We start from the raw sequence: 16,340 nt of genomic DNA on the forward strand, positions 1-16,340 counted from the left end.
CCCTACGGACATTATACGACCAAGAAAATTACTTCATTGTGATTGGCTAAGAGCTATGGGGCGCCGTTTGTAAAAAAATTATTTAGCTTAATTTTATCATTCGTTTTCGTTATTTACTAAATAAAGTTTTGTGATATGAAAACATGTATTTATGATTTGATATAATAAATTACTATTTTAAATCATGGGTTTATGATTTGATATAATAAATCCTGATTTCAAATCATGTGTTCATGGTTTGATATAATAAATCCTGGTTTCATATCATGCGTCTATGATTTGAAATCACGACTTCATGATTTAAATTAAACTTTCACATTTGATATCAGTGAAATCATGATTTAACTTAATAAGTATGATTTAACTTAATACATAATCCGCGCGAGCGAGGACATGTGACAAGTCACATGATCATCTATTGCGCGGGAAAACACAAACATGTCGGATGAACTTTCAAGGTCAATAGCTTCTGCCGTATCCCAGGCAGTTCAAAGGGCCGTCGATGAGGCTCTATCGCGTCTTCCAAGTCAGGCAGTCACTTCAACAAGTTCAAGCTCCACCTCAAGCTCGACCTCGATCTCCACATCGAGCTCAAATTCAAATTCTCAAGAGGTACGTACATGTGCTGGCCGGCAAACAGTCATTGTGTTCCTCTGAAATCTAGTGTGTTATTTAATACTGAATATTTAGCCATTTTCAATTTTCCTGACTTACTGTATTTTTTGATGCTGGTTCCTGTGATTTGCATGTTGTTCCAGCAGCTCTATAAAAGTTGCGTTTTGAACAGAAATCCCCCGTCTTTTACACATTGTATTTTCTCACCGTTGCGTGACTTTGTTGATAGTCGCTTCAACCACCTGAAACGAAACCTTAGCTTGTCATATCGAACTTCCGGTTTCACTTTATTTAGTGTTTATTTATATGGGGAAAGCTTACAAGGTAGATCAGTAACAATTGTTTACCACCGTTTCAGGACATGGTACCTTGTTCTGTGTCAACGGCTAGTCATGGAGAGCAACCTCATTCGTTAAATGAAGGCACCAGGTGAAATATCTTTCATTAATAACACTGTTTAATGTACATGTATACGATATAAAAATGTAAGTATGAAATTGGACACTGCTGGACTCCACTTTGAAGAAATTACGTAACAAGAGGTATCTACTGAGTAACTATGGATACCGATTTCGGTTCTCACCCAGTGAACGCTTTCAGCGCTCTAAGTGTGCTTTTTGTAATCTTTTATTACAGCCATCAGAGAAGAGCTGGTAGGCCACAAAAGACAATATCCAAGGAACTCTTGGAGACTCTTCTGATGTTGAAAGTCCCCATTTCGGGAGTGGCAAGTTTTTTTGAGGTATCGCGGCCATTCGTTTACAAAGCAATTCGGGATTACGGCATAGAGTATAGAAAATTTACCGATTTATCGGATTCTCGACTGGAGGAGATAGTGGCGTCCGTTAAAGAGAATCCACGCGCTGGTGAAGTGATGCTACAGGGTCATTTACGAGCGCAGGGTTTGCATGTACAGCTATACATCAGAGTGATCCCATGGGTGCAGAGGCAAGACGAAGACCACCCATTCGTCGACGTGTCTATTCGGTTCCATGCCCAAATTATTTATGGCACATAGACGGTAATCATAAGCTAATTAGGTGGCGAATGGTTCTCCATCATGCCGTCGACGGCTTCAGTCGCCTCATTGTTTTTTCCCGCTGTTCAGCAAATAACAGGGCTGCAACCGTGCTATCTCTATACCAAGATGCAATACGACAATACGGACGTCCGTTCAGAGTCAGAACGGATCATGGGGGGGGAGGGGGGGAAATGTCGCTGTCTGGAACGACATGGTAAATGCCTGGGGCGAAGAAGCCAGACCCCTTGTCGTCGGCAGCTCCGTACATAACCAGCGCATCGAGCGCCACAATCGAGCTGTTAACGAGCAAGTGTTTAATGGATTCAAACAAGAATTTTATGACCTAGAGAGGGAGGGAATTTTGGATCCTTTAAACGAGACAGACATGTTTTGTCTACAGTACATATACCTGCCAAGAATAAACAGGAGACTGACAGAATTCACTGATGCTCATAACAATCATGCCGTGTCAACAGAGAGGAACAATTCTCCGGCTCAGTTGTTTTGGTTAAATCTCCATCTTACTGCCTTCAGAGGAGGCAGGTCTTCTGACGATGCTTGGCGTGGTATGGACGTCCGAGATTTGATGTCAAGTCAAACTCTTCCACACGTGCAAGTTCCTGATACAAGTAATCCTCTTAGCAACGGTTCTTACCTTCGACTGCAGCGTAATGTGGACCCTCTCTCCTCGGCCAGCGGCAAAGAACTATACCGCTGTGCTGTGCAAATGGTGGGAGAAATGATGCAACAACAAGACAGCAATGACTAAACGTGATTTAGATAACAATTTATTTTACTGTGCATTTTTATTCTGGGTTGTGACAGAGCAAACCCGAGGTGACCATTAGTCAAAGCTCGTAACATTAACTTCACTATAACTGAAGCTTTAAAACCAACTGCAAACCGAACGCCATCAAGGGCAAGTGTTTCTGAGACTTAGCAGGGGGTGGGAGAGGGGAAAAAGTGTCCCCTATTAATGGTTATGTCTAATGTCCCTAGTTAAAGAATTCGCGTCCCTCCCTCCCTCCCCCTCACAGCCCTCTGGGCTCAATAGCATTAAAAAGCGGCAATTTTCTATAATAAAGCTTAATTTCAGGTGCCGTAAAAACAGCTCCGCAAAACTGACACTTGTCACAAGAATGAACTCAACATAGTAAATTCATAACAGTGATACAACAATTAACTGCAATTATTACGTATATCAAAATATTATTTCAAATTTAAACGCGCACATTTCTTGTTGATTAATAAAAATAATATAACCAAAGTGTACTGTTCAAGCGTATCCAAAGCATGGGGAATTTTTAATCGCAAAATCCATCTTTCGTTTGAATTCTTCATACTCTGAATAGCAGACAGGAATCCTAATAGTATTGGCGCACGTATTGGCCATTGCAAAGGGCTCATCATCTAAGAACGTTATGGTGGTGGGTTGATCAAATCCCAGTGGTGGTGGTCTGCTTGCCCCAGTCACGAATACCAGCACTTCTTCGATGGAAGCTTCCGCGTCGTTAGCTGCAGGAAAGTGATTCATTAGAAGGGATTGTATATTGTTCGTTAATAACAGAATGGGGAAATTGTCAAGGAAACAACTTTTCCGGGGCTGGGTATTCCCCTGTGTAAGTCTTTTAGGTATGTGTCGCCCCAAAGGGTATGGGCTTTTGAACCGTTTTGGTCTGAAGACGGATATAAATTTAGACCATTATGGTCTCAACGTTCAACGGAACGAGAGCGAACTAGTGCTCACTAGTGTAACTGCAAACATATCTCTTTACTTAGGCTAAGTAAGGAGAAAGAATGCATAATTTGTAGTAATAATTTAATTTAGGTGCATTGCAACGTTGCAAGCAATTTACTATATTGTATGGTAACTTACCTTCACAGTCTTGGAGATAATCTCTCCAGTACACAATTGCCCTCTGCTGGGCTACGTAACGGTTTGACCTTGGTTCGGCATATTCGATGTGGAACAAGGCGTCCACCATAGCCGCCGTTAGGAGTTTGTCGGAGCGACACAGGCACTTTGCGAATTCTTTGGGATTTTCTTTTATTTTTTCGTATACCCCCAATGCGCACAAACCATTTATCAGTTCTTCCAAAAGGTATCGCGAACTATCCAAAAGGACGTGGCGAGAAATTATTTTTACGAAGTGGTCCTTTTCACCGGTGTTTGTTGCTTGTGTCTTGGACCCTAGCGCAAGCAAAATTTCCTGAACATGGACATCCTGTAAAACTGCGTTGAGCTCTTCTATGTCGTTTGCGGTTGCTATCTAAAAAGTGAATAGAACCAAAGCTGTTACTTAATCATAATTTCAAGAGTAATAGTGATCCTTTGCTTCAAAGAGTGCCGATTAAGTGTCACAAGTGGTGCTTTGCGGAGACAGTTCGATATTGTAGTTGTACAGCATTAGTTTACCTTTGACAGGGAGTCCGACAACCGATCGTCATGGATGTCGTTGACGTCTGCCTTAGTGAAGTCGACACCGTGTGCTATGGCGTGGTACAGAGTTGGGCTCAGGAAGCTGCCACCGGGGCCTCCGTGTACAAGTGACCAGGCCAAAATTACACCCACAAGGCGATAGTGTCCCTTTTCCCTTGCTAGAAAAATGGGTTAATTAGTTACCTTCACGCAATACATGCATATAAAGCCAAAGTAGTAGAACTACTTGTACGTTGTGATTTACCGTTTGAGTTGGGCACGAGAACGCGTCTATCTGCTGGTCCACCAAAAATCCCTGAATGTTCATTCGCGGCCTTTACCAGCAAACGATGAAATTCCCTGCGAGGTCCACTGATGTCAACGGCACCTTCGCTGTTCCCAAAATCGTCCGCGAAACAGACGGAAATGATTGCGCCTGGACTGAAACGTTTCCTCTGCAAACATCGGCAGGAATCTTCCCAGATGTGACCGTGCCTAACATTGACTATGGTTCTCCCCTCATTATTGACTCGAGCTGTTCTTAACTCCTGCAGTATTTCCTCCAGGTCTCGTCCAGGACTGCTGTCTCTGTGACGTATTGAAAGACCAGCCGTGATAATTATCACATTAATCACGAAAATAATCAACATGAAAAAAATCACCAGGCATACATAATAGCCATTTGTAGTCAAAATATCAAATGTAATATAATCACGGACCTCAGTCTCCATAATAACGACATGGTCCGTATGTTAAGAGAATTACCTTGCGCTGAGCTCCAGTGCAAGCAGTACGTCCCGTTGGTACTCCTCTTCCTCGTCACTGAGGTTTGGAAAAGGGTCGTCGTTCAGTAGTGTGACATAAGAGCTGCGTTAACACAAGCAACATTTACCAAAGTAAATCGATAGGCGCACAAAAAACTACCTCGTTTTATCGTCGCTTAACTACCTAGGAGTGTCGAAAATAGATCGATGCCCAATTGTGAGTGGCGGCAAAGAACTTCGATGATACCCATTCGCTAATTGTACAGAGATCGAACGCTGTTTCAATTTTGTAATGTTTGAATGAAGAACCACTTTCCGTGCCAGTCAGAAAAGGTTGAACAATAGAATTATTTCGGTGTATTTTTCCTTGAAAAAAAAAAACATTCAAACAGAGGAAGGGGGAGAAGCGTTGCGTGACGACCGTAATAACGGCTGTGGAGGAGACTAATTAATCTCAGGTTTGATTGGTTTTCTCTCATGGGCAAATACGAAACCCAGAAATAATTGTGCAATAATCCTACGCATTTGCGCGTGTTTGAAAATGATATATTTACCTGTAAGAACCCGGCTCACTTTGACTTGTTGTAGTGCTTGTAGTGCTTCCGCCTCCTGTGGTACTTGTTTTGTCTAAAGTACTTTCAGTACGTGCATCACTTATCGTGCTCATAGAACTTGAAGTGCTCGCAGGGCTTGCTGTGCTTGTGGTACCGGAAGTGTCCCGTGTACTTGTGGTATCTGAAATTTCCAACTGAGATGGCAAATCAGGCATACTGTCGTATATGGTAAGCTGGTATGGGTCATCCTAAAGTTGAGAAAAGGAGAAACGTGGTAAGAAACCATAGTGTTTGATATGGACATTCCAGGTATACTACTTAGTACAAGAGAGTGTTTACTGCCTTCTTTTCTATTTATTTTTGGGTTTTGTGTCAAGTATGACAGGAACATTACTGAAACTCTTTTACCTAAAATCGCCATGCTCAAAAACACAATACAATTTGTTTCCGGGTGGAGTCAAAGAAGAAAGAAGTAAGAATAGTAACCTACATTTTCACCTGGCCACATCAATGGAAGTCTCTTTGCCATTATGTATAGAGATCTCTGTGAGCACAGAGAGACAACCTCGGGAGCGTTCCATTGAAAAGAACTCGACGTTTGTGGGACTGTTAACTTTTTGGTTCCTGCCATAGTACTGAGGGAAAAGAAAAACGGTGAACAAAGCCATCAGTCAATTAGACACACATCTGACAGTTGTTAACAACACCAAACCTAGTCTGCGAACGCAGACGGATTCCCGGTCGTTGTTTCACACAACCACAGTAAATCCGTCTACTTTCGCAGGCTACACAAAACCCAGTGAGTGTGGTACCTCAAATAGATATAAGGCAATACTTCGCCCTGAGACAGGCCAAACGCAGAGGCGAAAACGCTGCTGACTTCTGCCTCTACTTGTGCAGCTTGCCATACAGAGTGTAATGCTATTTTCTCAATAAGGCCCATTTCCGCTAGTTTCGACCTTTTCTCTCCGCGAGGAATCGGAATGAGGACATTGTCGCCCAGTTCATGAGGAAGGCAGATGATGTCCTTGTTATAAATTTTCACTGGCCTCGGTGTATTACTCTTTTTTTTCGTTTAGTTGGCGGCGGCAGACATCCTGGCGCGCCACAAAAAACGGTCGGTAGTGGAGGTCGCCTCTCCAATGCTGTAGTCCTCCCATTCTACAGTAGTCTCCTCCGCGGCCGTTTTTTGGGATGTCACGCAACGCTCCCCCCAAAGAAACGGCTGCTCACATCCGAGCCACATTCTTTTCCTTTTGTGTTTGTGGTTTGTTTGCGCTCCGTTGAACAGACCAATCACATAATAGCAAAGTGTGAATGACGTAAGCTTTCGCGCGGAAGGTCTACGGTGCGAACACGCGAGGAATTTCTGGCTTTTGTTTCACGCCGCACGTCGCCAAAAATAGGCGGTGTTCGCAGGTTACGATCATGACGGACGAAAAAAATTGTAAATGAAAGTCCTAAGTACAAGTGCTTCATGTGCTCATCGCTACGTTCAGCTATGAATGAGACGATATATATTTTCTCGAAATGTCAAATTGTAAGCGTCAATCAAGGGCCAAACGCTTCCTACAGATTGTAATCAGGCCGGAAAGAGCGGCATTCAGAACTCGATGTCAACAAATCGAGCGAAGCTACTTGATTTCCTGGTTCCTTTATTAAGTTAAAATAGATATCTTCCTTCTCGACAGTAATTTTTTGAGTTGAAAGTTTCTAATAATTAACTTGAACTTTGAAGAGTCTTCAGCTTCATAGAAAGCTCGTTCAAGCGTCGCCGGTATTTTTCGGCGTCCCTAAACAAAAGCCGGAAATCTGTATGTTTATTTGTGACATCTCCCACGACGGGATACAACGATAAAAAACATTCCCTGATTGGACAAGTTTCAAAGGGCGAATTTGGCGCGAAAACGTTCTTGAAAATGTAACGGAAGCGGTGATTGGTTAATTTCGTGAAAGGAATGTTGTTCGGATGTGAGCAGCCGTTTCTTTGGGGGGAGCGTTGCGTGACATCCCAAAAAACGGCTGCGGAGGAGACTAATTCTACAGATGAACAACCAAAATGTCATTCGCCTTTTTAAACATGCAATAAAACCTTTGTTCACTTATGTGTGACGTAATTCAAAACAGCAAGAGACAGTTTCTTTAAGAGTAACCTAATATCATCGATGGTTGCTGTGAGGTTTCGTTTCAACTCGTCGAAGAGCGATAACCTGGCGACTATCAACAAAGTCACGCAACAGTGAGAAAATACAATGTGTAAAAGACGGGGGATTTCCGTTCAAAACGCAGCTTTTATAGAGCTGCTGGAACAACATGCAAATCACAGGAACCAGCATCAAAAAATACAGTAAGTCAGGAAAATTGAAAATGGCTAAATATTCAGTATTAAATAACACACTAGATTTCAGAGGAACACAATGACTGTTTGCCGGCCAGCACATGTACGTACCTCTTGAGAATTTGAATTTGAGCTCGATGTGGAGATCGAGGTCGAGCTTGAGGTGGAGCTTGAACTTGTTGAAGTGACTGCCTGACTTGGAAGACGCGATAGAGCCTCATCGACGGCCCTTTGAACTGCCTGGGATACGGCAGAAGCTATTGACCTTGAAAGTTCATCCGACATGTTTGTGTTTTCCCGCGCAATAGATGATCATGTGACTTGTCACATGTCCTCGCTCGCGCGGATTATGTATTAAGTTAAATCATACTTATTAAGTTAAATCATGATTTCACTGATATCAAATGTGAAAGTTTAATTTAAATCATGAAGTCGTGATTTCAAATCATAGACGCATGATATGAAACCAGGATTTATTATATCAAACCATGAACACATGATTTGAAATCAGGATTTATTATATCAAATCATAAACCCATGATTTAAAATAGTAATTTATTATATCAAATCATAAATACATGATTTCATATCACAAAACTTTATTTAGTAAATAACGAAAACAAATGATAAAATTAAACTAAATAATTTTTTTACAAACGGCGCCCCATAAAGAGCAGGCTAATTTGTCGTTAATTCTTAATTTGCACTGCAGTACAAATCAACGCGCGGGCGTTCGCAATTTTCTCAGTCATATAATAAATAAGTAATTGTATGAGAGCTTAAGCAATTAAGGACTTACACTACTCCTGATATTGGAAAATTCTTTCAAATCGCACTCGCCTAAAGGCTTGTGCAATTTTGAGAGAATTTTCAAATATAAGGAGTAGTGTAAATCGTATGAATGCACTCCCATTCATACGATTATCTATACTAACACTAACTTCATTCTTCTGGGGTAAATGTTTCAGTCGTCATCGTCATCCATGTCTTGATCAGAGCTTGCTGGTAATGAGGCGTAGAAACGTTTTGCAGTTTCAGATAAATATTTCTGAGCTAGCTTTATACAGTCTTACTTAACATCATCGCGAATGGGTTTCTTTTCTAGTCTCACTGGAACCAAATGTTCAGCCGCATTCAATTCCACGCCTTGCGTTTTCCTCAGAAACGAGACAATTCTCGGCTTTTCTTTCGTATCCATTGTAAACCTTATAAATGGGGTTTCCGGGTGCCAGCTTAGTTGTAAGTTCTCATCCTGATCGGTTATTTCTCCAGAACCAAAATTGATAAACGCGATCTTCCTTACTTCGAATTTCTCGCGTTCAATGTCCTCGCTTCTAGCAACGTACTTCATTATTAGAAAGCTTTTATAGTTCATAATCCAATCCAAATTCACCCAGTAACTTTTAACGTTATTTAAGCGGCTGTTTCGTAGTGTCGTTTCCCACTCCTGTGGAGTTTCAATTTTTTCTTTGGTGTTAAAGAATTGCTGAATACAGCCAAACCGTCTGTCACAAATTGAAAATGAGTGTCTCTCCAGTAGGAATTTAAGGTCTACTCTTAGAAACTCTCCCTTTCTAACAATACGGTCTAGGTAAAAAAATAAGTAGGATTCTTTAAACTGAGCCGGCGAGTTATCTGCCCACAGTATAAGGTGATGGAATTTACCGTATTTTTCCTGAAGGCTTTTCAGAAGATAGTTCAGCAGAGATATTACCTCGTTTGGACCGCTTCCTCCAATAGATTCATCACAGAAGAAACAATGAATGATGTCCTCGTTGGCACAATAGATCCCGAAAAGGTTAGTCCGTAGCTTCCTCGCGTAAAAGCCATCCTGAGAAGAAACTTTTGGTGTCCGTAAGCACTTATGGTAATCCATTTGGAGAGTTAACACCCTCGGTAACATATTTCAGGCAGGATTTATTATTTATCTTGTTGGCTTGTTGTTTATCTTGTTGGCCCGCACGCGACGTTGCGCACGTAATAACTTCGAGCATAAACTTTAGTAGCTTTTGTCGACGGTAAGTCCGCTCGGTCGGATATAGAGATTAGCTCAACCATATACCCGACTTGTGTGCTTAGAGGACAAAGGGCAAAGCTATTTAGCAACGCTGGTTACGCCGCAAAATTGCAGAAAAATGCTTTGAAATCTTACTTTCATGTACTTTTACATCAGACCAAATAAAGGAAGAGAGCAACAAAATTTTCTTTTTGATTTCTTTGGAGCAACTTTGAGAAACATTTATAGAAATTGCGGGAAACTTTTTGGGAAATCTTGAACAACTTGTGGAAAGCCCTAGCTACGCCATAGAAAACGCATATCTGTAAGAGCGCGCGCGCGACAGTGCGCGCGTAATAACTTCGGGCGTAAACGTAACTTCAGTAGCTTTTGTCGACGTAAAGTCCGTTCGGTCGGGTATAGAGATTAACTCAATCATATACCTGACTTGTGTGCTTAGACAGACCTTAGAGTGCCTATAGATTGATTTGTAACATGTTGCGTCCTACTCATCAAGTAAATGCAGAGCGCAGAGGCACAGATGATATTGATTTCCACCTACTTGTGTACAAATTTGATGCGGCAAAACCATGGCAACATTTTAAGGAAGGTCATCCCGTTGCAAGTTCAGTGGAAAGAGGGAGAAGAAAATTGAACTCTAACAAGTTAAGAAGGGTCTACCTGCCAAAGAAAAAAGCGTGGACAAGACGTAAAAATGGAGCTTTTAAAGACTTGTACCAGTTGGAATTCACATGCTGCGACAGTGGTTGTCTCTTAAAAGAAGGCTTATACAATATTAGAAGCATTGCACGACAGCAAAGAAACTTGCTATACCAGAAATGTTATAATGAACAGAACTACCTTTTGTCAAAGCTCATGGAATTGAAACTGACATTCAGTGGCGTACGGAAAATTTCGTATCATGTACCATCGCTCGGAAAAGTTTGCAAGACTGCGTTCCGGAAAGTATACGAAATTTCTAAGAGCAAAATTGAAGTTTTGCTTAAAAAGATCGACCAAGACGGGTTGTTCATAGAACCAGACAAAAGGGGACAGAAGACTCCTCGGAAACTTCTACCCGAGGCGAGAGATGCTGTCATGGACTTCATATTATCTTACGAGGCTACAGAATCACACTTTCGGAGAGCAAGAAGTGGGTGCAAGAAATATTTTGATTCTAACATTTCGATGCGCCAGATGTGGTCTGAATTCGTCCGTGAACACCCTAATTTAACGACAACCAGCTTAAAAAACAAAACTAGTGGACCTGTAATTATTTTTTCAACTTTTAGAAATATATTTAACAGGGAACTGAAAGACGTTCTAAGTTTTAGAAAGTTTAGGGTTGATACTTGTCAAGAGTGTGACAAATGTAAGAACAGGCTTGACAACCTACGATCGTTGACCAATCGATCTAGCAAGCAAGACGACGAAATTCGTGACCTGATAACTCGTCGGAGCCTACACCTTCGAGAAAGTGAGGTCAGATTTGGGTCCTTGAGATATGAAGTCACAGTTCTAGCTGAAAAAGTGTATTGAATGTAGTGAGATAGCTCGGATGAGGACGGTTTATCGGAGCTCACAAAATAAACAGGAACAAAAAAAAAACGTAGATTGTTGTATTGTTAAGTTTTTTCCCAAACATAACCAGAAACTGAAAATGTTTGAAATTTATTACAAAACCGATCGGATCTCGGTGAAAAACGGGTAAGGGCTCTTTTTATGACTGGATATGTCGTATACGAGCACACTGACAAGACTCAACATCTGAGACGTTATCAGATGTGATACTGTCAAACAAACCGCAACTCTTTAAACAATGTGTGGCCATAAATTTACTTTGACTTTTATCCAGAATGCCCAGGGGGTAATGGCCGGACGTCCATAAATTACTTACGAGTAATTAGTCAACAAGAATTGCAAGCTTGGTTAAGAGGGGATTTATTACGCAACTGAAAATGTTCAGAAAAATGCCACGATCACAAACTGGGGAGACATTGCAAACTTCAAACGCGCAATTCTGACCGGAAGCCGACTAGTCGCATACTCGCGCCTGATGTTAAACAAAACAGAAGGGAAAGAGAGTTGGAAACAAAATAAAAGGAGTGTCTCGTGTGATCAAAGCAAGTTCTTTCAGAAACGCCATTAACACTAACAAAAATCTTTAACAGTGATCGTGCGGGATCATCCTGGACACTGCCCGGTCCAATATTTAAAGAATATTGTGCCAGCAATAAAGCAATCTGATTGGCTGATTTGACTTCCTAGCCCTCTAAATTAACTTGGGGGTGAAATATAAACTAGCTATGTAACGCTTTCTCTTGGTATACATTGGAATATCCCACTTGTATTCACTTGGTATATATACCAAGAAAATACAAGTGACAATAGAGAAAGCGCTGCATAAGCGTTGCGTGGGAAAGGATACCCCTTATTCCCTCCCCGTTTACACCTGGTATGCAGGATATGAATGAATGAATGAATGAATGAATGAATGAATGAATGGTTTATTTAACGTGGATATACGCTTAGCTTGAGAGCTAGTTTACAGGTGTTCCATCTAATAACTAATGAGAACCTAACAACTAAACAACGATAATATCACAATTCATCAGGTGAAAATCACAAATTAAATACTGATTAAAACTATTCAAAACTATTATTACAATATTACCGCCGCAGTCAAAATACTATTAAAACTAATGTCACAAATTTACTAATCCCCGAAATTTAGCGATCTAATTCTGTTCACTATTTCATTGGTGCCTACTTTAATTCTAATGTCATTTGATAGTTCATTCCATATCTTGGCTCCAAAATATCTCAATGACTTGAGTCCATATATGGTAGTGTTAACTTTAGGTAAAGATAAAACATATTCTTGGCGCCTGAGATTGTACTTAAATGAGCGTAAATTAATAAGGTTCCTAATTGCCCGTGGTGCTTTGTTCGATATGCTATTATGTATTGTCAATAACATGTCTTGAATTCTTCGAGATTCCATGGAGGGTAGTCTTATCCTGTCCAAGAGATGCTGATAGGATGCATGTTTATCATTATAGACATATCTCAACGCCCTTCCGTTGACTTTTTCGATTTTTGTAGTGTTTCTTTTCCCGCAATGGTGCCAAACTTGGTGGCAGTAATAAAAATTTGGTAGTATGAACGAACGATATAACGATTCCTTGGTTTTAAGTGGTAAAATGTTTTTCAGTCTATTAAGGGCGTTTATTTGAGCACTCACTTAAGTAAGGCAAATACTCGACACAAGATCGTCAAATTTTAGCTTACTGTCAATTACAACCCCCAAGAGGTTAGTCGTTTCTGTGGTCCTAACATCAATATTACCCGATTTAAGGAGTAGCTGTTCCTCTGTTCTATTTAACAATTAGACCCGTAGCCCGCAAGCTTCGCCTCATGGGCTATTGACCCGTGGCCCTTGAGGGCGAAGGGTCTAATTGTTTTAGTATCACCCAACTAGTCGGACAGAAAAGGTAATAATAAAGTTAGCAAATGCAAGTTGAAGAAATATTTATTTGGGAATAAAACGAAAGAAAACGTCACGCTCGATGGCGCCAATTTCGCTACTCGAGGACTATTACTAATAGTCCCCTAGTAGCGTAGCCAATCAAAATGCAGGATTTGCATTAGCCCACTAGTTGGGTGATACTAAATATATATATACATGGCTTATCGTTATAAGAATATTAAAAATACTATTACAGCAGAAAAATAATGTTTTCAGTGACACTGCAGCAAAAGCAACAAAAAAGAAATACCACAATGTACAGAAAACAAAAATTAATTTTCATACCTAAAACATTCCAAAGCAAACAAAGTATGGCATTATTATCCAAAAAACTCTGGAAACACATCCATGTCTACAATAAGGGACAGAACAGAAGCAATGTCAATAATAACGACTAATAAATGGCTTATAGCACTAGCTAGCACAACGAAAAGGCCAAAAATACTCCAATATTTCTCATAAACACTACTATTAATCTACACTTAGCCAAGTCTTGCCATAATCTTAAATATTCCTCTTTTTTATTGAAATCTCATATTTTACCATGCAAAACAACCTTTCGGTTATCGATCAAGAGCTTATTACAAGCAATTTCTGCTCTAGCCACTGATACATTGACGATAATTATCTCTTGTGGAAATTCACCAACTCTTTTCAGTGTGAAAGTCATGCCTGTGCAACCTATTTTCATCCTGGCTTTGCCTCTTTTTTCACTAAAAGGTCATATTTTGCCCTGCAAAACAGCATCTCGGTAATCAATTAAGAGCTCATTACCAGCAGTTTCTGCTCTATCTTGTCAAAATTCACCGATTCTTTTCAGTGTAAAACTCATGCCTCTGCAACCTATCATCACTCTGGTTTTTCCTCTTTTTTCATTAAAAGGTCATATTTTAGCATGCGAAACAGCCTCTCGGTAATCGATCAAGAGCTTATTACAAGCAATTTCTGCTCTAGCCACTGATACATTGACGATATATACCTGATGTTTTGAAAACCAGGTCCGAACAGCCCAATAACAGCTGGTGCCTAATAGAGTCATGTAAGCAGTGCTTACCAAGTTCCGCACTCCACACTTCACCTAGTGCAAAAAGGAAATGACACTAGAATCTCTGGGCCACCTGTGGATGAATTCAGGCTTAACTGTCATCATATCAGATAAAAGCTCTTTGCCAGCATAACTTAATGACAGCAAACTAAAGTGCCTTGAAATCTCCCCCTCCCCCCGGGGGTCAGTTACCACTCCGCACATATCAGCTCCCCCCCCCCTCACGACAACAATGGAACCTTCTGCCAAGGCAATAAACCCACTCAGCTTTGGGAAATTCCGTGCACTTTAAGGATTGTGTCACGTCGGACAGCTAAGTACATACCCAGCGCTCAGACTGACTTGAGACTATGGACACAAGTTCAAACCGACCCCACCCCCCTGGATTAAGGGCCAGGGACCCCAAAGAGGTATCCACAATTAGCCACACTCCTGTAGATGTCTCCAGACTTTCCGGTAACGGAGCCCTCCCCCGGAAAATAATGTGCTACGCTAAGCTGAAATCGATACCTGCGGCATCGATTTCAGTACAGCTCGCGGAGTAAAATTAGGTATGCGTTTTTCAAAACTTCAAGGAAAAGTGCAATTGTAATGGCTCTATGTTTCAAGGTCATGCATTTTCTGTAAAACAACATGTCCTTTTGCACTCAGATTAAGTCACTGTCTGAGCCCATGTAGGGTTGACCCGCCCGTCGACTTGGAGAGGTAAGATCAGTACATTATAACAGCCCCGTTCTGCTAACAAAATTTACCTTTGGCTTCAACTTTATAACAAACCAGTTTGATTTTGACAGTGTGGCATGTTTATGATCTACAGCCCCTACCTTCATCTAGAAAAACCAAACTCAAATTGAAAATGAAAACAAGAAAATCCAAAAGACTATTAATCAAGTCAAACTGGTTTGAAAAGTTTACCAACAAAAATAACTTCACAGCACAATTGACAGACCCCTTTTTCAAAACTGCAGGTATATATATATATATGTATATATATAGTCAAACATAAACTCACAATGAAGCATCAAACGAACAAGATTTAGGTTTGGGTTTCAGACCTCTCAGCGTGACTGCGTGACATTTCTCAGAAAGACCAGATGTCATTCTCACTAAGACGGGAAGCATATCCGCGGGACTTTCCCAAGGAAATGAGTCATCATTGACCAATCATATTTTGACAAAATTACAAATATAAACTTTTCTACAAGAATTTATTATAAAGTTTACTCTAAATTTTTACTTGAAAGTTTATAAAAATGCCGGAGTCTTGGACCACAATCAAAGATCAACTCACAACATGTGAAAGGAATATGCAGACGTGTGTTGGGAAGGCCGTTTTTTTGAAAAATGGTCCAAATATATATTTTCAAATAGTGAGCGATTTTTTGATTTCTGGAGGGTTGGGAAGGTTATTTTTTTGCTTACGAGCGGACATGCTCTAAGTGCTTGAAAATAGGGTTTTCACGATTTGCAAATGGCGGGCCATTTTTTGATTTCTGGAATGGTGGGAAGGCTGTTGTTTTGTATAATGTGCTCGTAACCCCATTTCCCATACTACTTCCGACAATATATATATATATATAAACGGTTATAAAATGCCTCAAGCCAACAAAGAATGCCACTGCGTCAGGAGGATCAATGAAGATTGACAGTCCAAGCCTCACCGCAAAAATGAATTTAAAAACGTTTGATAAAGCAAGGACGGACAACTTCTGACGGTAAAAAAAGTTAAAAAGTTAAAAATTTAATAGAAAAACGTTTCGGTCTTAGACCTTCATCAGTTACAAGAGAAAAAGGACGAAAACTAAGTTTAAATACGGTTACAGTGTGGGAGATTACGTAACGAAATGAAAAATACAATATTGTGCTATTAATACATCGTGACAGCAGCCATAATCGGGGACGGAGACCGTTAGTCTTGGGATCCGCGCGCACCTATGATATGGGACAATTTTTCTATTTTTAGAACAAATTGCGCCATCCTGACGTCATATATCCGCGCGGATCCACGCACATGTCGGGGGTTCTCGTGTGGATGTTGTCACGTTGCATGATCAAATGG

The 16,340-nt window shown here is 40.6% G+C and overlaps 1 protein-coding gene and 1 pseudogene across 1 annotated transcript; one reads left to right on the forward strand and one right to left on the reverse strand.

Annotated features, from left to right (window-relative positions):
* Positions 1–1,052: 1,052 nt before the first annotated feature.
* Positions 1,053–2,425, forward strand: LOC145469991 (uncharacterized; annotated as a pseudogene).
* A 643-nt stretch (positions 2,426–3,068) lies between these two features.
* LOC145470147 (G2/M phase-specific E3 ubiquitin-protein ligase-like) lies at positions 3,069–6,858 on the reverse strand. Its single transcript, XM_081453986.1, has 7 exons — positions 6,186–6,858; positions 5,864–6,008; positions 5,374–5,621; positions 4,821–4,922; positions 4,321–4,643; positions 4,053–4,234; positions 3,069–3,906 (listed from the first exon to the last, which is right to left on the reverse strand). Exons 1-7 carry the CDS (start codon positions 6,314–6,316, stop codon positions 3,412–3,414), a joined length of 1,626 nt encoding a protein of 541 aa, XP_081310112.1. The 5' UTR covers positions 6,317–6,858; the 3' UTR covers positions 3,069–3,411.
* Positions 6,859–16,340: the final 9,482 nt, after the last annotated feature.

The sequence above is a fragment of the Orbicella franksi genome, chromosome 15 (assembly GCF_964199315.1).
Source record: "Orbicella franksi chromosome 15, jaOrbFran1.1, whole genome shotgun sequence".
In the NCBI taxonomy this organism is placed as follows: Eukaryota; Metazoa; Cnidaria; class Anthozoa; order Scleractinia; family Merulinidae; genus Orbicella; species Orbicella franksi.

Excerpts from the sequence above, each read along its gene's own strand:
- LOC145470147 (XM_081453986.1), bottom strand. The coding sequence starts at position 6,316 with ATGGGCCTTATTGAGAAAATAGCATTACACTCTGTATGGCAAGCTGCA. Across the intron at positions 6,009-6,185 it reads TTGCCTTATATCTATTTGAG|TACTATGGCAGGAACCAAAA; the intron begins GTACCACACTCA and ends CTTTTCCCTCAG. Across the intron at positions 4,235-4,320 it reads TCTCGTGCCCAACTCAAACG|CAAGGGAAAAGGGACACTAT; the intron begins GTAAATCACAAC and ends CCATTTTTCTAG.